Source organism: Gouania willdenowi, unplaced genomic scaffold, assembly GCF_900634775.1.
Source record: "Gouania willdenowi unplaced genomic scaffold, fGouWil2.1 scaffold_225_arrow_ctg1, whole genome shotgun sequence".
In the NCBI taxonomy this organism is placed as follows: domain Eukaryota; kingdom Metazoa; phylum Chordata; class Actinopteri; order Blenniiformes; family Gobiesocidae; genus Gouania; species Gouania willdenowi.
Window position 1 is genome coordinate 58,393 of NW_021144980.1, and position 26,325 is coordinate 84,717.

At 39.8% G+C, this 26,325-nt stretch overlaps 2 protein-coding genes and 1 long non-coding RNA gene across 3 annotated transcripts in view; 2 read left to right on the top strand and 1 right to left on the bottom strand.

Annotated features, from left to right (window-relative positions):
- Positions 1-7,388, bottom strand: part of LOC114458961 (lymphoid enhancer-binding factor 1-like) — a 30,519-nt gene extending 23,131 nt beyond the window's left edge. The window contains exons 1-7 of the transcript XR_003673184.1: positions 7,268-7,388; positions 6,674-6,797; positions 5,867-5,932; positions 5,644-5,792; positions 5,362-5,506; positions 5,172-5,279; positions 4,913-5,081 (exon numbers count right to left, since the gene is read on the bottom strand). The gene's annotated coding sequence lies outside the window, so the exon portion shown is untranslated. The remainder of the gene's footprint in view (positions 1-4,912; positions 5,082-5,171; positions 5,280-5,361; positions 5,507-5,643; positions 5,793-5,866; positions 5,933-6,673; positions 6,798-7,267) is intronic.
- On the top strand, positions 359-25,916 carry LOC114458960 (rapamycin-insensitive companion of mTOR-like). Its single transcript, XM_028441349.1, has 9 exons — positions 359-418; positions 1,245-1,524; positions 2,435-2,490; positions 9,712-9,889; positions 10,026-10,110; positions 11,272-11,397; positions 13,056-13,211; positions 25,152-25,275; positions 25,346-25,916. Exons 2-9 carry the CDS (start codon positions 1,273-1,275, stop codon positions 25,497-25,499), a joined length of 1,131 nt encoding a protein of 376 aa, XP_028297150.1. The 5' UTR covers positions 359-418; positions 1,245-1,272; the 3' UTR covers positions 25,500-25,916.
- On the top strand, positions 13,944-15,858 carry LOC114458963 (uncharacterized). Its single transcript, XR_003673185.1, has 3 exons — positions 13,944-14,251; positions 14,332-14,403; positions 15,290-15,858. It is a non-coding gene; the product is annotated as an uncharacterized LOC114458963 (long non-coding RNA).
- Positions 25,917-26,325: the final 409 nt, after the last annotated feature.

Consider the following 26,325-nt stretch of genomic DNA (forward strand, 5'->3'; position numbering starts at 1 on the left):
ACTCAAAGAATCAAATTTGATGAAAAATATTCAGGAATGTCTAACGCCCTTCTCTATTGTGGTCTATATTCCATAGACCACTGTACTGTACATTTTTTGTTGCTACTAGCTAACTGTTTCTGTTTAAACATAACAAAGAATGGCAGATTTTTGAGTTAATTATTATAAATGATTATGGTTATAATATCATTTTTATGAGCCAATATAACCGATGAGTATTATTGAGGAGTTTTATTATGACACTGAATCTTTTTGTTCTTTTCTTTGTCGCACAGGGTGGCTTTGACTCAGGTTATTTGTATCATTGTAAGTTCTCAGAGAATCAAGACGAGGAACCAGAAAAGCGAAAGGTTGAACCTTTTCACTTTCTACCAATCCACAATGCAGACAATGACCCAATTTGCTCAATCACCTTCAGGTAGACGGAGATCAAACTAACAAGTTGACTCTTTCATTTTAAATTCAGTTTGCAGAGCTGAAAGGCTGAAAATGATGTCCATGTTCAAATATCTGTCAATATGTTAGAGGATCTTGTTTAACTTCAGATGGATGACAAAACAAGATTTTATAGCTTATTGTATTAAATCGTTCAGAGTTTTTGGACACAAGTCCAGCCCTTTCCTGTATATTAACACTGGACTTTAATTTACTATTAGGAGAGGGATGATACACTGAGTTCAGGATACGATACAATGGATGATAATGGGCTCACTATAACGATGCAATACCATATTTTTTGAAAGGAAAAAAAGGCAATGAAAATGCAGTTGGACTAATAACTATAAAATAATAATGGATTTATATCACTTTAATTAACCCTGAAAATACTTACATACTCGGGGTATGAACTTTTTAACTCAATGAAGAATAAAAACTAATCATAACAATCTGGTGTATAGGAGATCGTGTGGATTTATTTTTTAATCTGACTCCCCCAAGAGATACCACTCAATGTAACACTTTGTGACGTTTTAATACCGTGTTATCTTGTCGCATGAAATATCGTCCCACTTTTATTTACACTCAACATCAGAATCATGTTAAGAGAAACTTCATAGACATTTTAACTGATTAGATGAGTATGTGTATCTTTTTAAAATCCCCTCTGACAGTTAAAACATCAGGCAGCTTTGTTAAAACCCTGATTTGACAGATGATTAATTGTGTGTGCGATTGAAGGTTGTTTACCAGTATACCTCAGAATTCCACTTTATACCTGACTTGTCCTTCCTGGTGTTTTACAGCTCCAGCAGAGAGCTGCTGCTCTGTGGCATGCATTCAGGTTCCATCAGAGTTTACCCTCTGCAACCAGGTGACCTCAGCCTCACCTCCATGCAATCTTACTGGGTTCTCAGCCTCCATGATAATCAGAATGGACAACTGCACCACATCCGCTGCAGCCATGACGACCTCTTTGTTTTAACTGCTGGAGATGACGGGAACATATTTTCCTTTACAAGGCGTCCACCAGAGGAGCTACAGAGCAGCCTGCAGAGAAAGGCTGCCATGATTCCTTCACCAAGTGTCAGTATACCTTTCAATTAGCATTCTGCATGGCAATGGTCATATTAATAAGCCTTATGTATTTTTGATGGATATGGTACTTGAAACACCTGCCACAGCATTTTTTTGTTAACAATACAAAGAAAAATGATGTTGGTAACAAGAATAACAATTGGAAGGACAACAAATGACGCACCGCAATGTTTACCTAGAACAAGTTTTTTTTCTACCCTTTCAGATGATGTGCACATGTGCATGCAGGCATACACATCATTTTTATGGATTATTTATATACAATATTTCTCCTCATTTTTATTGATCATATGCGTTCTAGTTGATTCAATAATGAATCAAATAAATTAAATGACCAAGTAGGTTTTTAGGTGCCGGCAGCCTAAGTTTGTGAAAACCTATTGTATCCTGCATGTTATTTTTCTTCCTTGAAGCAAATCATGCTTCCTGTGCTTGAACAATCACCAATGTTTTCCACAAAGGTCTAGTCCCATGTCAGATTGCCTCAGCTGCAACATCAGGCCAATAGTCCTAAAGGTGGTGCTACAGCAAGTCTCTAAAGGTAAAAATGTTGAAAATTCACAACAAATCAACAATATGTGCAACAAATTTGCGACTTTCACCAAAATGGCACTGAAGAAATGTTTTTACTTTTAAATCAATTGCAAATTATGAAGTCTAAACTTGCTACAGCTCATCTTCAGACTGATCCACACAGATTTTTGATACATTCAAAACTGAGCCTACGGTGCATCAAAATATCTGACTTTTTTTTTTTTTATCTCAACTATTTAGACTTTGTACATTGTCACCACAGAGAGTTTCTATAATTCACCTGTTAACATTTGCAAAGTCTTGATGTTCATGTAACCAACATAATTAAAATGTGTTGACACTTACATGATATTTAAATTAACAGGTGGGTCTAGAGAGCAAGTCACTGGTTCTGGACATTGAGGACCCAGTAGCGTACAGGTCAGTGCTTAGACTGTTCAGCTAAATGTTTTGCAGTGACATGCCGTGACCAGTAGGGTTGGGTAGGCAGGGGGTTGCAAATCGAGACCACCAAAGACAATTTCATATGTTTCTGCTGGCAAGTGTCAATTCAATTCAATTCAACTTTATTTGTATAAAGCCATTTCCAACAAAGTCATCTCAATGCGTTTATCAAAATATAAAATTTATAATAAGAAAGAAAAAAACCCAACAAGATCCACATGAAGAAGCATTTAGCCATCTAACAAAATCAACATCGTGAAACACCATTAAAGAAACATAAACAAATATTTAATATAGCCTCCATACTCTCCCAACAAGATAGATATCATGACACACATCTGCAGTGTTATAAAGGGGTACATGTGCGGGTGCAAAAAAAAAAAACTGTTTATTTAGCGTTTAACATTTCTTAGTGCAGTGGTGGTGATTTGTGTGTGTGTGCGCCTGCACTTGCACGTGTGCGTGTGTGTGTTAAGAAGAGACACTGTGCAGTATACACTTTTTTACTTGTCTGTCATTCATACAATGTTTTGTATTTCCTGTGAAATGGATTCAGTGCAGTCAATAAATTCTGAATTTCTTCAGTGACAGATATCATAATGTATGATATCGCTGTATCGTGATATAATTGTTACCGTGGGCAATGACAGTATCATATCGTGATGTACCAGCCCTAATATACATGGGTAGGCATCGCCTTGGTGGGCTGGTCTGGTCAGCTATGTTTTTTTTTTTTTTTTTTTAGACAATATTGGTCTAAAATTGGCAGAAATGTGAGAACAATTTAAACTGGCGTGAATGTGGATAAATTGGCAAAAATAAGCATGAAATATGGTGAAAAGAGGTTAACAGTAACAATAATGGGTCAACATATGTGACATTAAGTGTAAAAGTGGTGGAAAGGGTTTATCAGTGCAGAAAAGGCATTTCAATGTGATGGGGAAGTGGCAGAAATGGGAGTAATGTTGCAAAAATGCATTAAAAGGAGCAAAAATGTGTCAAGAAAAAGTGATAAAAAAAGGTTAAAATATGGAAAGTTTGACGTAGCTGCAGAAAAATGGCCTCAAAATGTTTCAAAAAAATGACTTAACTTGTGCAGATATTTTAATGACTTACTTATGTTTGGCTTCCATTCAGCTACAATAACATGTACGTGCTGAATGATGTTAATCAAATGAGTCGTTTGCTGTTGATGAATAAAGCCGATGAGCTGTGGCAAACAAGACATCTCTGTAAGTGACAAAAGTATCTAAAACAGAGGTATAGCTGTGGTCTCACAGATCGATAAACCAATGATCAGCAAAAAAAGATGGAAAAGGTTGAAACTGTTGCTCGAAACTTTGTTTTGACGTCCACTGTAAACATTTGGTTTATTGACATTGTTGGAAAAGTTTGGCCCATTGCATTGTGGGATGTGGTATCCCGGCATAGACGAATGCATAGAAGGGTTTTTACTTGATTTGAAGTATCACTTTTTGATTTATTTAGAATTTGATAGAAACTGCACTTTTTCTTTAATTTGTTGGGTTTTGTGTTGTAACTAGTAAAACTCCTATAGACTGTTTTAACAGTGTGACTATTCCTTATGTTCAGTGTCCCTGTTGTGATATTCTGTATTATCTCAACTAAAAATAGCTCCATACTTTTATTTGTTGGTTTTCAAGTTGATTTCCTCAGTTTGGCTCTTGTGTGTGTGTGGCCTGTTATTTGAAGGTGATAAATCACTCTGTTATACATTTTATTTAAGTAAGCAGAGGAGTAAAGAGTACTGATATATCCTACTCAAATAGAAGTACTGATCGAAATTGTACAAGTACATGTAAGTCATACATAATTAAAAAATCAAGTATAATTAAAAACAAGCTTAATTAAATTTTACAGTAAAGGTTACTTGTTACTTTCATCCCCACGTTTATTTTTGGTGATAAATCTTACCACGGTTCCCTTGCATACAGTAAACATCTCATGTATAAATTTAAAAAGGAAGAAACCTAATCTTGCACATTTGGAACTTAATTACTAAATACCTTCATCTAATGCTGTTTTGGCACAGTGCATTACGTTTAATCTGGTTGGTCGGCTATGATGTGATGCATTTGATTGTTGTCTGGTCATTTCATTTTTTGTAGTTTCACAATGTCTGTTAATCACTTAAAAAGTACATGTACCATAAAAGCAACTCAATTCCAGTAACGCGAGTATTTGTAAATCTGTTACTTTCACCTTTAGTGGTTAGTGATGGTGGACGTATTATTTGCTTAAATACTTAACTTAAAAAGGGGTAGTTAGACATGTGTAGAAACAGGTGGTGTGTGTCTGTGAGTTCACATGTTTGTATTTTTAAATAAAAAACTTAAATTTTTAATTTGACATTTTATTTACAAAACGTGTGATTTACAATAGAAGAGAGAGAAAGTCCAGTAGGTGCTGTTGGTGCCGCTGATGGTGATTAATGTAGGGTTGTTGAGTGGTGTCCATGTTTTCTGATTCCTGTCTGATGGATGCTGGGGTGATTATTTCTTTTTCTCCTCACGAACTTTGGGCGACAGTCGTTTTTTCTTGTGTCTCTAAAATCAAACATAAAACTTTTCGTCAGCTGATAAAACACTTTCACCGTCATCTTTAAGGTTGCTGTGTCAACATGTATGTGGACTTACATAGTTGATTTTATTACTCCAGTCGGGGTTCGCAAATAAGTGCAGGAGAGAATCCACTCTGGCCTCTTCAACATATACTTCTCTTTGTTCTGGTGACAACAATTTCCACTGTAGAAAAGCATCAGTCACACACACTTAGGACCAGAGTTTAAAGATCACAGATGATTCCTGGAAGAACAAATTAACTTACCCGTTGACCGAGGTGTTTATTCACCACAGCACTCGTCCTCGTGCCCAACTCCGCCTCCGCAGATGCCCTGTTCTTTTTTAGGAAGTGCATGAAAGCGTTGAGGGGCTTTTTAACATACGGCTTTTCTGTCACCTTTTCCTTCCTTCTGAGAGAACAAATCACAAATACACAGTGTAAAAGCATGGTCACGAGTCAGTCACAAGACATACATATTGTGCATCCTGCATGTGGACGACATTAGGAACAGGGGGGACATTTATGGTCCCTGGATTTTGTGCTTACCGGTACTCAGCTTCAGGCAAGGCGTCCATAATTTGGGTGAAGTGTGTCTGGCCCTGAAGTTTTTTGGTAGCATAAGCGTGATCATGAAGGACTGTGGCAAGATGATTCTGTTGGACCACGTAATGACCACAAATTACGGCTGTTTGGTCCTGAAAGTGTTGGGCACAGTCACATTATTAAGTAGATAATTCTACAGAAGAACAGAAAGGGTCAAGATTTTTACCTCCTCAATACACTCCTGCCGTTCTTGCTCTTCAAAGAAATCAAAATCAAAAATGTCCTCCAGGATCTGAGGGAGGGAAGAGGATCAGTGAGCAGATCAGTGACATCATGTATTAGTAACAGGGTAATGTAAGCATTAGATCAGTGATATTTACAAGCATTTTACATGAATCATGCAGAGAACCACAATATTGGCATCAATCATCCAAAGTTAGAGAAAGAACTATTGAACCAAAGCCTCATCTTTAAAGAGTACCTCACCCCAAAAGCACTTTTTCTGCTGAATACATATGTATTTTGGTACTAAGTAGTGTTGTTGATTGATCCTGGTACAACTCTCAACATTTTAGTCGAAGTATTTCAATTTGTCGTATTTTGTTGTAAAATGTCGGAGTGACTGCCCTCAATGTGTTAAAAACCCACTATTACAATTGATTTTTACTATTGGCAGAGAACAAGATCATGTGATGTTTTGGCACCATCTTGCATCACAAACAAGCACTGTTAGTAACTCAGACGCAGTGTTTACATGATAGATGCTCCGTCGGTTGCGTGTCGGGATGAAACAGCGACCGACCAAACTGTCCTTGGAACTTCTGTTTTTCAACAAATCTATTTGTTTTTTGTTTGTTTTTTTCATTTTTGATATTTTATTGTGAGTATTAGTTATTGTGAGCCCTTTATCATATTTCATTTCATATTGTGAGTTCACCATTTTCTTATACCTTTAACTTCTACCAATATAAATTCACTGATAAAATAATGACACAGGAATATAGAGCATAATTTGTGTTTCGTGATGTCTTACGTCATTAGAAACTGGCTTTTGAACATCAGGAGAAGATTGACTTGGGGGGTTGTTAACCACATCTGAACCCTCAGAATGGAGACGATTCCAGTCCTCTTTATTCCACTTCATCTTGATATTTGGGCTGATGTGAAACAAAGCAAAGGAAATAAATCAGCTGCTGAGGCTCATGCACAGCAACAACACCTTGCGGAGACCTTCAACTAAACTTAAACTAAACTATTCAATGTATCTGTTCCATTATGCCTAACAGTGACATGCTGCCTCTAACTCTGCAGTGTGTTCTTATTTGGCTCATATTTAGTTTCTTTACAGTAAACATGATACAAACAGAAACATTAACACACACTAACTGGGATCTATTGCAGTGTAATAATTCACACACTAACCAAGGTTCAATAAAAACATGGTTGACTGCTAAACAGCTGCTCAAATTTATCACAGCAAAGATGAAAGACATCTCATTGATATCAATAATGGTTACATTGCATTTCTCTGTATTGATCATTTCTAAGATGTTTATGTAGAAACTATTAGAAGCAGGCCACTGTCACATTAAGTTTGGAAGCAAAATCCCACATTAAAATCTCTTACTTTGAGTTGTTTGAAAAAGTCGTCTGAAAGCTGTTTTGCAAACTTTTGGTGCAGATAAAACACAAAGTTTTCTCAAAATCAAATAGCAATGGAGACTATTAAGGGAGACTCATTTCTGTTGAAATAACTGAAGAATGAAGGTTTTCTATGCTGGAGATGAAAGTCAGCTGCACTTCAAAGGCAAGTTGGTTTGTTTGTGCAGGTTGCTATGGAGCACAGAAATATGGAGCACTTGGTTTCTATAACGATCTGTTACAAAGTGACTCAATAGTCTCAGGTCATCAACGTACAGTGCCTACCCTAAAATACATCAAATATAATTTAAAAAAACCTAAATTTACAAAATAATCTTTCTCCGGCAAGACCCAGCCCAAATTAAGCTCTGGTACTGCTGCTGCTGATGAGTGTAGTGTCGTTGGTTGGTGTCCATGTTTACTGAGTCCAATCAGATGGATGTTGGGGTGTTGTTGCAAAGATCTGAGCCACAGGTGGTAGTGGGACGTCTTCTGATCGAGAGGTTGGGGGTTCGATCCCAGTACCTGACTATGTGTCGAAGTGTCCTTGGGCAAGACACTGAACCCTAAGTTGCTCCCAGTGGTCGACTAGCGCCTTGCATGGCAGTCCTGTCCCACTGTTGTGTGAATGTGAGAGTGAATGGGTGAATGAGCTGATATGTAAAGCGCTTTGACTGCTTCAGTGTGGTGATAAAGCGCTATATAAAATCAAGTCCATTTACCATTTACCATCTCAGCTTTCCCAGCTTTGGTCCGACTTCGTTTCCTTTTGTTTCTCTAAAACCAAACACGTCAAACTTTTAGTCAGCTGATTACACACTTTCACCGTTATCTTTAAGGTTGCTGTATCAACATGTCTGCATAGTAGACTTACATTTGATGTTGTTAGTCCAGCCAGGGTTCTTATTCACAACAGGCTTTTGTCTAATAATCAACATCGTCTATAGCACGACTGATTCATTGGCTGTTTATAATGTGTCAACTTATAACTTTGCAAATTAAAACAAACACTACACTTTTGTGCCCTATGATAATAAAGTCCTCATGAAAACATGCTGTTAAGATACATCAAGGAGAGCACTGTAGCTTCTTTACGCAAGTTTTACAGAGTGTATTACAGCGTTTTAGCGTCAGATAAGTTTCATCTTTGTGAAATAAACAAAGACATGTGCGGGAGAGTGTGCACGAGCCGCGTTTTCCTCGTGCACAGCTCTGTTTACAAGTTGGTGTGGACATCGGTCATACAAGCTTACCTTACAAAAGAAGATTTGCACTTTTCCCACTATGTCAGACTCGCCACCGGTAAGTGAAAATCTATTTTCAAAGGACCCGGTGCACACCGGGCACGAGCACGTACAACGGCCTTTCGTAAACATGATTGACAATTAGGAGGACCAATAGTCTTGATGATCCAACCGCAAGCTAAACATCGTCTACAATACCTTTAATGTTCTTAATTCATATACATACCAATGTATTAGGTTATCGGCTAATATATTGCATATCATCTTTTTCAGCAACCAAAATTTGGTATATTGGCCCCAGAAATTCCATATGGATTGGGCTCTGTTTTTGAGAGCCATCAAACGAGGGTCTGTGAAAAACATCAACATTTTAATTATTAAAGCAGGAGTGCGTGGGGTCCCGTGTTCAACACGCCCATGTGAGGTGAAACGTGGACAAAAAAGTTGTTTGAAGAAGGGAATGAGTGGCCTGCCTCTCCAGTAAATCAAAAAGTAACACAAAAGTAGCAGCGGCAGCCAAAACTGAAGATCTGAGGCATTCTTGAGGTTTAAAAAATGTATTATTTATTACAGGAATGACATGTCAACACGTTTTAACTTAACAGTTTTTATCAGCACATGAATAAAACAAGTAAAAACAGGTGCTTATGTGCTGTGCAAGAGAGATCATGTGATAATCATGTGACAAAAAGACAACAAAAAACATACATAGACAGGCAATCATTAAACATATTATAGAGCTTTTTAAAAGATAGGTATATTGTGATTTCATGATGCAAATACATTATATTTGTCATTGTGCAAGGATTATACTGTTATATTGTTGAGATATTCAAAAGATAAGTGTCTATTTCATAATAATTAAATAAATTATAAATAATGTTTACATATCATTGTGGACTAAATAGCTCATATTAATATATTATATTGGAGTGGGAAGACACCTAAAACCAGCTAAATTTGAGGACTTCACTATATGTGTATAAAAGGCTCCTTTTCTGGCCACCATTGGTTTCAGAACCTTTCATATAAAGACAATCAGAGCCTCTTACCGTGAATGATGGAGCCTCCGTATGGAAACAAGGTTTTTCAATAATCGTAGTGAAATACTTTGGGAAACAAAGTGGGGAAAAAACAAAAGGCAAGAGCAGGATGAGAAAACAAATGTTGGTCTTCCTGTCTTCAGGTTTATGAGGATGCTGGGTTGTGCATCTCTTGACAAAGAAGAGCTGCTGAGCCCGATCAACAAAACCACATTACAGCTCTCATCGTCTCTGCGCTCCTTTGTCACCTCCACCACTTTAAACCCCTCAGAGGAATACATGGGCCTGGCTTTGCCCTTTGACATCAGCAACATGCTCCAGGTAGGTCAACTATCCACACAGACTTTTTGTTCCAACATCACAATTAGGACCATAGGGTTTGATCACCTGAAGTTTACAAAGTCCTATACACACAGCATCATTCATAAGTAAATTGTTGGTTTTTTGGTTCTTTCAGATCAAAGAAAGGCCATATTTTAAGAAGATGATCAGCCTGCATTCTGTAGAGGGTTCTGATGGATTCTGCTCTACAGATTCAAGTGGTGAGATATGAAGAGATGAGATTTAATGAGGACTTTGTGAGACTACGTTAAGACTATGACCCGCATTACTGTAACTATAACATATTACGTCATCAGATGCTGAATGATATTAAAGCTGCTGGCAATAAAGATAGACATATTGATCAAAATAAAGACATACAGTAGTATAGGCCTCATATAAATCAAAGGTATTTCTTCCACAAAACGGGATGATTTACTATAAAAAATGCCAAAGGTTAAGAATGCTGTTTGCATTGTTTTTCATTCCATCAAAAACATTGGGTTTGTTGACAAATGGTCATGTGACTTGAACTTCAGAGAAGTTTTGCGCATTGCATTGTGGGATTTGAAATCCCAAAGAATGCAAAGATGGCGCAGAAGCAAAAAAGTTTCAGAAGAGAGAGTAGAATCCTGGTTCTGCTGCAACTTATCTGAAATGCCTCACGTCATCACGCAAAGTTTACAATACATGACTGCAATGTTTAAAGTTACATTTGTGATATCTAAGAAGTGTTTACTTATTGTTTTTCTACCTTTTTACACTGGGTTATTGGGTTTATTTGTCAAAAAAGGAAGACGATGTTTCCTTTTTTTTAGTTTATAGTGTTTTCTGTGACATGACGTCACTCTGTGAGACATTAAATGTCGTCCGTACTCGGGTGTTGCTGTGGAAAGCCACATTATCAACATCCGCCATTGTTTTGGCACAGTTTTCAATCCGTGAAAAGAACAGAAATGTGTTGGGAAGTCCCTTTGGTAGTGTGTTTGATGGCAGCCTGGCTTCGATAGTTGATGAGAACACATTTTTCATGAAATGCAGGTACAGTTTAAAAAATGTTTGGGATTGTCACCGTCAGCTTTAAAGAAACATAGGTCTGCCAGTGCAGAAGGGATGTAGGCGGGGCCAGAGATGAGGACTGAACATAATGACAAGCTTGGGATGGGTAACATAAAAGACAAGTAAAATAAGTAAAATCATAAAACACCTGGAACAAAAAAAAAACAATAGTCTTTGCTGTGGTAACTATCATCACATCTTCATGTATTGTTTGGAATGAAATGGGTATTAAATTAAAATACTCTGTTATATGCCTGTTTCATTCTCAGAACCAGGTGTTGGGTGTCAGCCAACCAGGTTTCACTTTAAACTCTGTATTCCAGATGTGACGGGTGGAAGCCAGGGAGAACGGCAGCTGCTGGATTCTGAGGAGGCGGAGTTTCAGGAGCACATAGAAAACAACTGTCTGTACTGTGGACTGTCTCAATTAGGTTTTAGCTGCCAACAAGGTACAAGCCTTTTTTCTCCACATTCATGATATCAGTTCATGCGATTTTTGGCCCATTTTGAGCGATTTTTCACTTGTGTCTATTTTTGGGATCAGGTCGGGTCTTGGATAAATTGTGTGTCGTGCATCATGTTGTAAACATGGGGTCACGAGAAGTGATTAACATTCAAGACGAGCTCCTGATCAGTAATCATATGGTCACAAGAAAATCAAACTTGTTTGAAATCCTAGTCGCCCCATGTGAAACCAGTTTAACTCAAACTCTCTCACTTTGCTTGCGCGAACACAGTAGGACCGCTGTAGAAGTGACAGACCCTACTGCCCACGTCTGCCCTGCTAGATCCTGGTCCACACACGTCGCCGCCTTTTCTTTGTTGAAGCTTCTCCGCAGAGAATGGCACAAATTGCCAAGGCAGCGTGTTTCTTTTTGTTTAGCATCACGAGTGTCAATTCACTTCTGGGTTATTCTTCTTCTTTTTCTTCGACGTCTTGTGTATGGACGTACAATGTGAGCAGTCAGGTCGCATTAAGCCTGGTATATGGTTTTGCGTCAGGACCTACGCCGTTGACGTGATGCAGAGGTTGACCACCTGTAGATCTGCGTCGAGGGAACGTATCACTGTGCGATTGGCCGCCATGCCACTAGGAGGTTGTGTGTGTGTTTACAGATGAGCATTAAAAAGCCCTTGTTTATCTTTCAGTCACAGAACACAATGTTTTATGTTTTTTGAGCATCTTAAAATGTAATTTATTTTTGAATTATTACTTACCTACCTAACTATGTATGTATTGTTAGACACAAACATGAAAACAACAGTTTCAAAACGTGCGCTTTATTTTTCAATATAAACATATGCAACATACAATAAAGTATAAAAGTGTATCGAGCGCAGTCACGCCGGGGGCCCCGACCCCACCGTAGAGCGGAGAGGGAGCGGTGAGGTAACCTGGTCCACGGCCCCGGGAAGCAGAGAGTTGAGTGCGGGACAGTGGTGTAAAACTTGCTTTAAACATAACGTCATGTCTGCTCTTCTGGTAGCCTTCTGCAGCATGTTGGTCATTGTTTACTGTAAATAAAACACACACACAAACACACTGTAGGTACAGAGACGAGGTAGAGTCATGATAATAACAGAAAACACACACCTTTTGTTCGTGATTGGACATAGTTAAACTTCACATTACCTTTCCTTTTCATTCAAACACATTATTATTTTAATTTTCTATTTTTCCTATATCTGCATATGTTGTCAAATGTGAACACATATTCTGAATCTCTCTTTTTCTTTATGCGTACTGTTTAATAAATTATTTATTTGTTAATGTAAAAAAGAGCATGTTTTTTTTCCACTGGGATAAACTTAGTTAAACCAAAAATCAAACTTACTTTTCACAGCACATTAAACAGTGTTTAGACCAGAAGACTCTAGATAGTAAACATTACCTTTTTTTGCTGTTTATGTGAGAGCCATGTTTATTGCCAATGTTACACCCTAATACATTGATAATAAGCTATTTTTCTATTATCTTTATACTAACACTTAGTTGTTTACCTGTAACTGTAAAATTCAATTTGGAAATTGTTTCTCTTTAAAACTTTAAGCTAAGATTATACATTATTTTGTAATTTGATATACATTTCCATTTTCTATTTTTCAGATCTAATTGAAGTTCCAGTCTCTGAGTCATGGGGTTCGATTCTAGCCAATCAGCAGGGGCCCACAATCCAAGCTAAGCTCTCGGGTGTGTCTGGATGCAGTGTATCTGCATCCCAAGGCTCAGCTGGGAGCAATCGCAGCACAGAACTTGTTCTGGGTATGTGTCTACTTTCTTTTTTGGGTCTTCCAGTCAACTAGCCATTATGAATGTATAAACTCTGGAAACAATATTGAGAACATTGCAAGAATAATTATTTCCTTTGTTATGGTGGAGTCTGTGCAGGTTTACAGTTTTGTGTTCCATACTTTCTTTTGAAATTTGTGATACCACTCTGTGAAATATCCACCTGTTCCCATTTTTACCTGGTGTACATTGTGGAGAGTTCCTCCACCTTCTGGATGAGATTCTCACAGTGCTGGGTTCAATAGATACTAGGGGTGTGTATTGCCTGGCATCTGGCGATACGATTCGTATCCTGATACATACTGTAGGTCACGATACGATACGATATATCCCAATATTAAAGTAGAAGGCAATTATTGTGATTTTTTTTTTAATATATGACTTAAGAAACAACTAATCTGTAAATGTGTACACCTTCATGAGAACATTATGTATGAAATATATTTTATTGGCATATTTTACACTCAAAACATTGGCGTTAAAATGCCATGAGCCAACAACTTAAAATAAATAAATAACATACAATCTGCCTGTGGATTTTAAACCAAGTTTGACTTTAGTGCAACATGACTTTAGTGTAACTTTACTGAGGTATATGCCTAGAACAACAAATAAATGCAGAAAGTTAAAACTTTTTTTTTAGATTTTATTGAAAAACACAAGCTGGTCAACATGTCCAGGTTTCAGCTCACTTCTTTGTGCAGTTACAATGTCTCCTGCAGTGGAAAAGACATTCCTGGTTAAATAAAGGTAAAATAAAAAAATAAAAAAAATCGATATGGATGCATTTTGAATCGATCCGAAAATAGCGCAACGTAATATTGTGATATGTTGCTGTAACCCACATGAATAATAGGGTTATAAATCTGTGTGGTTAGAGGTGTAGTCTTGCCGCCGAACAGAAGGTGGCGCACCTACTCTGTGTTTATGTTAGTGTGCACTCTGTGGTTTCTTCCTTTTCCGGTTGAGACGTTATACCTGACGGCCGCACCCACACAAGCTAAGGATACCCCGTACGTAGATAGGATATAAAAGTCATAAACCCATGATTAATATTCCTATATTGATTATTAACAGGTTGTTGTTTATACAGGCACTGATTCTTGTGTTAGAGTGAACGGGAGGCGCTGCATGTGTCTTGTCGGCCCTCTCGCTGTGAGCTCCGGTAAGCAAGGCCTAGTCTATGTTGCTAATAAGCTAATCCTCCATGTTAGCTTGTGGAAGTTAGTTGACTACACAATACCTTGTTTACACACTTTCCTTAAAACCAATCGGAGTTATGGTACTGATGCCTGATGTTTAGCATTACTAGGGAACGGACTGTATCACTGTAATTTAGTTGTAATGTCCTCAAAAAGATCGCTAATAGTGTTAGCCTCTATGCTAACAGCTATCATTTCCTATACTATTTAATGAGTGCTAATGCTGCAGCTATTCCAGCTAGATAATATAGCAGCACAGTAGTGAGTGTGGTGCAGCATTAGGTGCATTATACCCATTTATGTTGTATTTAAATAATTTTGTTAAATGAGTATTCATTCACTGTGATGTTTGATAAAGATGCAGTTTGATTTATTTCATTTTTATTGTTAAAATGCCTATATTTAATGAAGAGTTAATAGTTAATATGTTTTAACAGGGTAATTAGATTAAAATATTTATATTTAAAAAAAAAGAAGGAGTTATATGAAAAAGCTGTTTAAAAAGTTAAATGTTGTTTAAAAGATAAATGGTATTTAAAAGAAAAAAGGACTGAGTTAAATGTAAAAGCAGTTTAGAAGATAAATTGTTTAAGAAAAAAGGGAACGACTTCATTGTTTATTTAAACTAATAATTGCCATTAGGGAAATTAGGATTAATAAATTGTTATAATAATAAAATACTTTTGTTGAGATGCATGTCAATCTATTTCACAAGGATTGGAGTACTTGATAACCTGAATAATTGGTTATACTGGAAAAGATACTTTGAGTGATGGATACAAGTTATGAGGTCTGATGATGAACTGATAGAGAAGATAGTAATGTATTCTTTCTGCACTATATGTGTAGATTGGTTTTACTTTGACTAGGATTGGACCATTCAGAACCAGAACCTGAATCCTTTCGGGTTCAGTGGCGAGCCAACCCAAGAGACGATAGACTGTGGACGGACCGGAATCACGGTGTGGCCAGCCGTGGGGCCGCCCTCAGTGGACATCGGGATCATCGACTCAATCCATTCATTCAGGAACAGATAAGACTCAACACAATAAAACTACCCGGGTAGTGTTAAATAGGGTGCACCCAACAATTAAAGAACATCTGTCTTTTCCATAAAGGAGAAGTGAATCTAAGGGAAATAACTTGGATCTCCTCTAAGGAGGATTTCACAAAAGGACATTTTTATTTGAAGTTTGTTTATTGAATTTATTTTGTATTTTGGTACATTGGAAGAGTTCTATTTTGTACACTTATATTTTTATTTTGGGATATTCATTTGAATCGCCACATGGTAGCGATGAGGCAATAAAGATTGTCATTGTTCATCTTCACGTCCATTCGTCCTTGTTATTTGATCAGGAAACTAAAGATATCCATTCACGAACCTAGTTGAATGTTAGCGTTGTCGATCATAGCTGTTATCAAGTAGGTAAAGCTAGAGGGCGCTACATAAACCTTGGCGAGCCAGCCAGGAGAGTGGTTTAAATTCTTCGTGACGTGAAGGCTGAACGGTGGACAATTTTATTGCACTTCATCTGTGTGCACTGGTATCATCCAAACATGGATACGATTACATCTGAAAATGTTAAAGTGCCCAGTTCTCTTTTAGTAAGTGGCATGGGTAGCCAGGAAGCGGATGTTGAAATCCTCGAGCATTTGGAACAGTATGGTAAAATTCGAAGAGTAATTCCGGTTACCAGCACTGAGGCTAAGTTTAAAGACACTGTCATAGTGGAATATCAATCAGGTGAAGCTATTGAGTATATCCAGGATAGCCTACCTTGCGACAGACCTTCCAGTAATCCAGATATTGTTTACCACATACAACTTCTGTCTGAACTGTACACTGCTGATAGAGGTTCCACTTTAACTCAGACTTACTTAAACGAACTAAAGAGTGTTGCTAAACTAAGTGGGGCGGATTTTGAGAAGATTTTGCTAGATGAGCTAGCTAGAATTCAAGCCTCTACCCAACCTAAGATGACCGAACCTGACACATCAAAAAGTCAGGTATCTCAGCATACAATTGCTCCGCACGCGGCTGACACAGCAGTTAATCCAAGTCCCCTGAAAATAGTTAGACTTGATTCACCCCCATGAACGTGGCTCACCCTTACTTGACATAGGTGCCGAGGCGTCAACCTTGCAGAGGAAACCAACCCTGTACTTACCTTCTGAACATCTCACAACCCCAGAGGTGCAGAAAGTAGTGGTTGAGCATGTAATTAAGAATAGCAGTCTGCCCTCTCACTATCATGGCAATACCAGACTCAGACCCTTCTCAGGGAAGATTCCATGTCCACCTTCAGAGACTGATTATGAGACATGGCGCAGCAATGTTGAGTTCTACCTTGCAGACCCTTCCATGTCTGACAAACATACAACCAGGAAAATGGTGGAAGGCCTTCTTCCTCCTGCTACCACCATAGTCAAGCATCTTGGGCCCAACTCTTCTCCACATGAATATCTTGCCCTTCTCGACTCTGCGTATGGTATCATTGATGATGGAGATGAACTCTTTGCAAAATTCCTACACATGAACCAAGACTCTGGTGAAAAGCCTTCTGGATATTTGCAACGCTTGCAGACAACCCTGAGTAAAGTTATCAAACGAGGTGGTTTGGGTGCTCAGGATTCGGATCGCCAGCTGCTTAAGCAATTCTGCAGAGGCTGTTGGAACAATGGCTTAATTACCAGCCTCCAGCTTGAACAGAAGAAAAATGACCCACCCCCCTTTTCTGAATTACTCCTTTTGGTACGCTCCGAGGAAGATTGGCAAGCTGCCAAGTCAAGCCGAATGAAGCAGCACTTTGGGATTACCAAAACAAAAGCCCAGTCAAATTCACTCTCAGTAGATGAACATGCCCCCGACATCGACGCAGCAACACCTGCCTCTTATGACACACAAAAACTAGGGAAGCAAATGGCTCAGCTACAAGCCCAAATAGCTTCTCTTAAAGCCTCCCTACGTTCAAGCCAGGTGTCTGCAAAACCAAGCAAGAAAACAAATGCAAACCCTAAAGTGCCCACTGTAGAGAATACCCCATCCTCCACCGAGGCGAGATTCACAAAGAAGCCCCGCCCATGGTACTGTTTCAAGTGTGGGGAGGATGGCCACATTGTACCTTCCTGCAGCAATGAAGCAAACCCTGAGCTAGTTGAAAAGAAACGGAAAGAGTTGAAACAAAGGCAAGCAGCTTGGGAGGAGAGTTTAAACTGAATGCAGTTCCTGTGGAGGGACTGCCAGGAACTGGAGCTAGAAATGAACGTCCCAGAACAAAAACCAAGACTAAAGCATTGATTCAATCCCACAATGTAGATCACCAAATTCAGCTACATAAGAAACTTGTAGGACAGAAATGTACAGTCAATGTTGGTGTGTCAGGAGTCAACGCTACATGTCTCCTTGACTCTGGGTCCCAAGTGACCACAGTAACTCAATCTTTCTACAACAACCATCTGTCAGAGCATCCCATACAATCACTTGATAGTTTGGATGTTGAAGGTGCCAACGGCCAGAACGTTCCATACTTAGGTTATGTCCCCCTCACTCTCAAATTTCCAAAAGAATTCATCGAGACTGAGCCCGAAGTTTCTGCCTTGGCCTTAGTGGTCCCAGACCGGCGCAGTAACTGCAACCTACCTGTACTAATTGGGACAAATGCACTCGATATCATGTATGAGGAATACTGCAGTGACAAAAACCCAAACGAGTTGTCCTCTGCTTATGGCTACCGGCAGATCATTCGTGTACTCAAGCTCAGGAACAAAACAAATTCTACAGGAAAAGTAGGGTTAGCTACCCTAAAAGGCAAAATGCAGCAAATGATACCTGCCCACGAGAGAGTCTGCCTTGAAAGCTATGCCCGAGCTAACACCACCAGCGAGCATGCAATCGTTGAACAACCTGACTCCTCTGCCTTACCTGGTGGAGTATTTGTAGAGTGCTGCCTCATCACCCTAACCAAACAGCGCCCTCACAAATTGTCTGTGTGGGTGAGAAATGAAAATGATCATAACGTCACACTCCCCTCAAATTGTGTCATCGCTGAGCTCCATACTCCCGACAAGATTTACGACCATTCACCAGGCCCAAACAAAAGAACTGACAAAGTGAAATGTTGTTCTGTCATCCCTCAACCAGTCAATGGACCTGACATGCCCAATCCTAAATTTGACTTTGGCGATTCCCCTCTCCCAAACGAGTGGAAAGATAGAATAACAAAGAGCTTAAATCAGTATGGTGATGTTTTCGCCGCCAATGACTTAGATTTTGGACATGCCACTAAAGTAAAGCATCATATCAATCTAAAAGACGGAACCCCATTCAAGCAAAGGTCCCGCCCAATCCATCCAAATGATTACGAGGCTGTGAGGAAACATCTGCAGACGCTCCTTGATGCAGGTGTGATCCGAGAATCAGAATCCCCTTATGCGTCACCAATTGTGGTGGTTCGTAAAAAAAATGGAGAGGTCCGTCTTTGTATAGATTACCGGAAATTAAATGCACTGACAATCAGAGACGCCTATGCACTTCCAAACCTCGAAGAAGCTTTCTCGGCTCTTTCTGGATCCAGATGGTTCTCGGTCATGGATTTAAAGTCTGGATATTACCAGATTGAGATGGAGGAGTGTGATAAGCCTAAAACCGCCTTTGTATGCCCCTTGGGGTTTTACGAATTTAATCGCATGCCCCAGGGTATTACCAACGCCCCTGGTACTTTCCAGCGATTAATGGAGAGAGTCATGGGCAGCATCAATCTGAAGGAAGTACTAGTGTTCTTAGACGACATCATTGTGTTTTCAAAGACATTAGAAGAACATGAAATTAGGCTTAAGCATGTCCTCCAGCAACTGAGAGAAAATGGCCTGAAACTTTCCCCAAAAAAATGCCACTTCTTCAAAAGCTCAGTGCGGTATTTGGGCCACATTGTCTCAAGTAGAGGGGTAGAGACCGATCCTGACAAAGTTAGTGCTCTCCGCACTTGGCCCAGACCTCAAACCCTTGGTGAGCTGAAGTCATTTTTGGGTTTTGCCGGGTACTACCGTCGTTTTGTTCAAGACTATTCAAGGATAGTCAGACCTCTGAATGACCTCACCAGCGGCTACCCACCCTACAAGAAGGGCCAAAAAACATCTTGTCCTGGGGGGTACTTCAACCCCAAAGAACCCTTTAAAGAACGGTGGACCCATGAGTGTCAAAAAGCTTTTGACGTCATCATTGAAAAACTTACCTCTGCACCTGTACTTGGTTTTGCTGACCCGAAATCACCGTACATCCTCCACACCGATGCGAGTACTACTGGTCTAGGGGCTGCCCTGTACCAGGAGCAGGATGGTGAAATGCGTGTGATTGCCTACGCTAGCAGAGGGCTTTCATCCAGTGAAAAGCGATACCCAGCCCACAAGCTGGAGTTTCTAGCCATGAAGTGGTCCATTGTAGAGAAATTTCAAGACTATCTATATGGAAACACATTCACAGTCATTACCGATAACAACCCATTGACTTATGTCTTGAAGTCAGCTAAGCTTGACGCTGCCAGTTATCGGTGGTTGGCTGCTCTTTCCACCTTCGATTTCAATATCAAGTATCGTGCTGGGAGAAGCAACCAAGATGCAGACGGCCTTTCCCGTCGACCTCATGAAACCCTGGCCGATGACCAAGCTTCCCTTGAGGAGAGAGCGCGAATCAAACAGTTCACCTCGCATCATCTCTCTTCGTCTCCTAACCAACAAGACATACCAGCAGACACAGTTACTGCTTTGTGTCAACGCCATCTCTCAGGAAAAGATGACGACAATCCATCTTCAATCACCATAGTGGAATCTCTTGCCATTCATCCTGAAGCAGTACCGGATATCTATGGCGGCGAGGAGGTCCTCGGGTGTTCTACCATACCAACTTGGAGCCCAGCAGAACTCCAACAACATCAAAAGGCTGACCCCGCCATTGGACGGGTCATCAATATCTTGGAGGCGGGAGGTGAAGTCAAACCCAACCTTACCTCTGACTCTGATGAGCTCAGGCTGATGTTCAAGGAGTGGAGAAGGTTGGAGATGAAGGATGGTATACTCTACAGAATTCGTTGGTCAGGAGAAAACGTGAGTTACCAGTTCGTTGCCCCCAAGTCTCTTAGGCCCACCATTCTCACATGCCTACATGAAGATATGGGGCACATGGGTTTAGAAAGAACACTGGACTTGGTTAGAGCAAGGTTTTACTGGCCAAAGATGGCTGGAGATGTAGAGAAAAAGCTTAAGTCATGTGGACGTTGTGTCAGAAGGAAGACACAACCAGAAAGATCGGCACCCTTGGTGAATATCCAAACAACACGTCCCATGGAGCTAGTGTGCATGGATTATTTATCTCTAGAACCTGATAGTCACAACACTAAAGACATCTTGGTCATAACTGATCATTTTACTAAGTATGCGGTTGCCATACCAACAAAAGATCAGAAGGCTACTACAGTTGCAAAGACTCTTTGGGAACAGTTCTTGGTGCATTATGGGTTTCCAGAACGGCTGCTAAGTGATCAGGGCAGAGATTTTGAGTCTCAACTCATCAAGGAACTCTGCACCCTGGTAGGCATCACTAAAGTGCGCACAAGTCCCTATCACCCAAGAGGAAACCCTGTAGAGCGGTTTAACCGAACACTTTTAGGCATGTTGGGAACCTTAAAGGGCAAAGAAAAAAGTCACTGGCGAGATTATGTGAAACCGCTAACTCATGCTTATAACTGCACCAAAAACGATGTCACAGGGTTCAGCCCATATGAGCTAATGTTTGGGCGCCAGCCACGGTTGCCAGTGGACATTGCATTCTGCTTACCTGTAAAAGATGGCTCTCCTAAATCCCACTCCCAGTATGTCAAGAATTTGAAAGCACGCCTAGAGGAGAGTTATGAGATTGCCACCAAGAATTCACAAAAAGTTGCTGATCGAAACAAACGCCGTTTTGACAAAACCGTAAGAGAGTCAACACTAGAACAAGGTGACCAAGTTTTAGTGAAGAACCTACGGCTGCGGAATAAACACAAGCTTGCAGATAAGTGGGAGTCAACTGTGTACAAAGTTCTACAAAGAATGGGAGACTTACCTGTGTATAAAGTACAGCCCATCAGTGGGGACGGACCCGCTCGAACTTTACATAGGGATCTCTTACTCCCTTGTGGTGACCTGACCGAGGTGGAGGAAACTGAACCAGCTACACCCAAAATCAGCAGACCGAGAACCAGACAAAGTCACCCTCAGCTCTCAGAGGTGCACTCAGAGTCTGAGGACGATACACCTATCTATCCTATTCAATCATCTGAAATTCCTGAGAAAAGATTTGTCCAGGTGTGCGAAGTTCCCAAGAGACAACACATCAGTGTAAATCGAGCAGCGGAGGATAAATGCTTGCCGTTCATGCCAACAAACCCCTCAGCCTCCAGTCCTCAGGATGAACTTAATGAGACCAGTCTTCCTGTTGAAACCATTGGAACACCTTCTGAGATGGTTGAAAGTGAGGAGCCTGAAGTCATGGGTGAGCAGTCCTCTGCAGACAAAGACATAAATCAACTGGACATGAGAAATGAAGATGAGATTGAGAAAAATGAGAATGAAATGGATAAGTCAAATAAAAATCCAGCTTTTGCTGATGAAGGAAATGATCAATCCTCTGGTGATTTGGAGGAGCCTGCGAATGAAGACACAAGTGACTCTGCACGAAAGTCAGAGAGGCCACGACAACCCCCTGACCGCCTTCACTACATTCAGTTAGGAAAACCTTTAATCTCCTTTGCACAAAGTCTCTTTAAAAGCTTTAACGAAGCTCTTGACACAATCAGTGACTATGATAATTCCCCTATGAGCTACATTACAGCATGAAGAGACTCATGCAGATTCAAGAGGGGAGGGTGTAACCCACATGAATAATAGGGTTATAAATCTGTGTGGTTAGAGGTGTAGTCTTGCCGCCGAACAGAAGGTGGCGCACCTACTCTGTGTTTATGTTAGTGTGCACTCTGTGGTTTCTTCCTTTTCCGGTTGAGACGTTATACCTGACGGCCGCACCCACACAAGCTAAGGATACCCCGTACGTAGATAGGATATAAAAGTCATAAACCCATGATTAATATTCCTATATTGATTATTAACAGGTTGTTGTTTATACAGGCACTGATTCTTGTGTTAGAGTGAACGGGAGGCGCTGCATGTGTCTTGTCGGCCCTCTCGCTGTGAGCTCCGGTAAGCAAGGCCTAGTCTATGTTGCTAATAAGCTAATCCTCCATGTTAGCTTGTGGAAGTTAGTTGACTACACAATACCTTGTTTACACACTTTCCTTAAAACCAATCGGAGTTATGGTACTGATGCCTGATGTTTAGCATTACTAGGGAACGGACTGTATCACTGTAATTTAGTTGTAATGTCCTCAAAAAGATCGCTAATAGTGTTAGCCTCTATGCTAACAGCTATCATTTCCTATACTATTTAATGAGTGCTAATGCTGCAGCTATTCCAGCTAGATAATATAGCAGCACAGTAGTGAGTGTGGTGCAGCATTAGGTGCATTATACCCATTTATGTTGTATTTAAATAATTTTGTTAAATGAGTATTCATTCACTGTGATGTTTGATAAAGATGCAGTTTGATTTATTTCATTTTTATTGTTAAAATGCCTATATTTAATGAAGAGTTAATAGTTAATATGTTTTAACAGGGTAATTAGATTAAAATATTTATATTTAAAAAAAAAGAAGGAGTTATATGAAAAAGCTGTTTAAAAAGTTAAATGTTGTTTAAAAGATAAATGGTATTTAAAAGAAAAAAGGACTGAGTTAAATGTAAAAGCAGTTTAGAAGATAAATTGTTTAAGAAAAAAGGGAACGACTTCATTGTTTATTTAAACTAATAATTGCCATTAGGGAAATTAGGATTAATAAATTGTTATAATAATAAAATACTTTTGTTGAGATGCATGTCAATCTATTTCACAAGGATTGGAGTACTTGATAACCTGAATAATTGGTTATACTGGAAAAGATACTTTGAGTGATGGATACAAGTTATGAGGTCTGATGATGAACTGATAGAGAAGATAGTAATGTATTCTTTCTGCACTATATGTGTAGATTGGTTTTACTTTGACTAGGATTGGACCATTCAGAACCAGAACCTGAATCCTTTCGGGTTCAGTGGCGAGCCAACCCAAGAGACGATAGACTGTGGACGGACCGGAATCACGGTGTGGCCAGCCGTGGGGCCGCCCTCAGTGGACATCGGGATCATCGACTCAATCCATTCATTCAGGAACAGATAAGACTCAACACAATAAAACTACGCGGGTAGTGTTAAATAGGGTGCACCCAACAATTCAAGAACATCTGTCTTTTCCATAAAGGAGAAGTGAATCTAAGGGAAATAACTTGGATCTCCTCTAAGGAGGATTTCACAAAAGGACATTTTTATTTGAAGTTTGTTTATTGAATTTATTTTGTATTTTGGTACATTGGAAGAGTTCTATTTTGTACACTTATATTTTTATTTTGGGATATTCATTTGAATCGCCACATGGTAGCGATGAGGCAATAAAGATTGTCATTGTTCATCTTCACGTCCATTCGTCCTTGTTATTTGATCAGGAAACTAAAGATATCCATTCACGAACCTAGTTGAATGTTAGCGTTGTCGATCATAGCTGTTATCAAGTAGGTAAAGCTAGAGGGCGCTACATTGCAGAATCATTTTTTTCAACACCCCTAATAGATACTATGGTGGGTGTCACTTGTCACGGCAAAATTACGATTGTCCTCGTTTGGAAACATGATTTGTCCTTTGGTTGAATGACGGGGTCCAGACGAAAACATGATGATTTTATAAAAGATTATTTTTTATAAACTAATTGAAAAGGAGTACAAAAAGGTCTTCCATCCTGCAGGAAGGGAAAGTGCCCTGCAACTCACGGAAAGTTTTCTGAGCACCAACCTTTACAGATTGGAGCAGCCCCCCTCTAAGATGAGAGGGAAGGAGGGTGTGAAGGGAGGAAGAAGTGGAAAATCACTGTTACTCTGCTTATCAGAGCTTTGGTATGAGACCTTGAGCAGAGACTGTTTTTTTGCTGGCACTGTGAATACAGCACAATCTGTCTGTACTGCGGGTAATCTAATCTAACATGACTCAGCAAAGGAGCAACGTCTCTGTTCAAAAGTACAACGATATAATGTAGTCATCGAGTAAAAAACACATGACAAATTCTACACATGAACACACATTTGATGATGTGATGATTAATATAATAATTGCCATAACACATTCATGTCAACAAATTTTGCTTCCATTTTACAGTACTGTCTGTAAATACAGACATCTGGTCAATCTTTATGTAATAGTATGATGTTTCTTGTCTGTCGTGATGAGCATCTCCCAAAGTGAGTCCAATGAAAGCCAGTGAGTTGGTGCCCATGGCCAAAATTATCTTGAGGAGATTTCATGTTTGGTTCCATACAACACATTAGCTCCAGTAACTCAAAACGCTGAAGCAACTGATGCTGGTTCTAACTGAAAGCTATCAAAGTATATTGTGTTCAATTTATGGCAGCCAACAATACACAATATTTGGCTTCTGAATTTTCATTTAAACTAAAACATTTCCAGATAAATTGGAATTACTTTTTTAGATGTAATTGTTAATGTTGGTAAAAGTGTTTTTTTATTTTACTTCCTAGGTGTAAAGTTCATCCCAGAGGACGCTATGGCAGGCAGAGTCCTACTGAGGAAGAAGGTGCTCCGCCTGGTCATAAATCTAAGCTCGTCTGTTGGGACCAAAAACCATGAAACCAGTCTGTTAATATGAGACAAAATCTCTCTTTATAAATCTGCCCATCCTGCTGCAATATGAGTATGGTCTCTCTCTCTGTAGGATCAAGGAGAAGTTCCCTCATGCCTTTGATGACATCTGTCTCTACTCTGAGGTGTCCTACTTGCTTTCTCAAAGCATGTTCCATCTGCCAACTCGCCGCTTCATTCAGGAGCTTTTCCAAGATGTAACATTCACACCAGTAAGGAGAAAATAGCCAAGTTATGTTTGTGGAAGCTTGGACACAATGACCTCTATTTTGAGCAGTGCAGCCCACATGTGGTTGAGTAGTGTAATTATTTAAGGTGTAGACAGAAGGTGTGTTCTCCCTAAACTCATTTAGGGGCATGCCTACAACAGAGCAGGGAGCAAAGCGCTGCTCTGAGGAATCTTTAGGTGATGAAATAAGAGCCAGTGTGTCTCAGAAGATTGTGGACATTCTATAATGTCTTTATGCCAAGCACTAATTCAACAGGGAATGACACCTGGGATTCCTGTGAGCTAGATACATGTCACCCAGCAAATTTACATTAAAGGTCCCATGTCATGCTATTTATCACCCATCTCCATTTGCTCTAAGAACCCCAAAAACATAGTATTTGAGGTTTATTTTCCCAAACTCGCCGGTTTTCCAGAGTTTTAGCCTCTGAAAAGTCACTTTTTGAGCAACTCTACACAAACAGGCTGATTTGCGTCCTGCTTATGCATATTCATGAGTGGGCGTGTCTATAGATGGGACAGTGACTTCCTCCTCCCCGCACGGTGACGTAGGACCAGAGGACGGACCCCCCTCCTCCCACCCACTCCGTAGCCGAGCTCATGCTGCTTTATAAACACGAGACAGAACGTAGGGGCGGGGCGTTCACTGGTACATACATAAACTGTAGAAAATACATACATAGCACTGCGCGAAGGACGCTCAAACGCTCACCTTCGTGGGCGTGTCTGTTTACATGTCAATCACGGCAGAGAGCTTCCTGGAGGCGTCAAATTCGTCATCAAAGTGGGAACGAGTCATCAAATTCGAGCAAGGTGTTGGGGTC

Coding starts and splice junctions, on each gene's coding strand:
- LOC114458960 (XM_028441349.1), top strand. CDS start 1,273: ATGCATTCAGGTTCCATCAGAGTTTACCCTCTGCAACCAGGTGACCTC. Junction 10,111..11,271: donor CTGCTCTACAGATTCAAGTG/GTGAGATATGAA, acceptor TCTGTATTCCAG/ATGTGACGGGTGGAAGCCAG. Junction 11,398..13,055: donor AGGTTTTAGCTGCCAACAAG/GTACAAGCCTTT, acceptor TCTATTTTTCAG/ATCTAATTGAAGTTCCAGTC.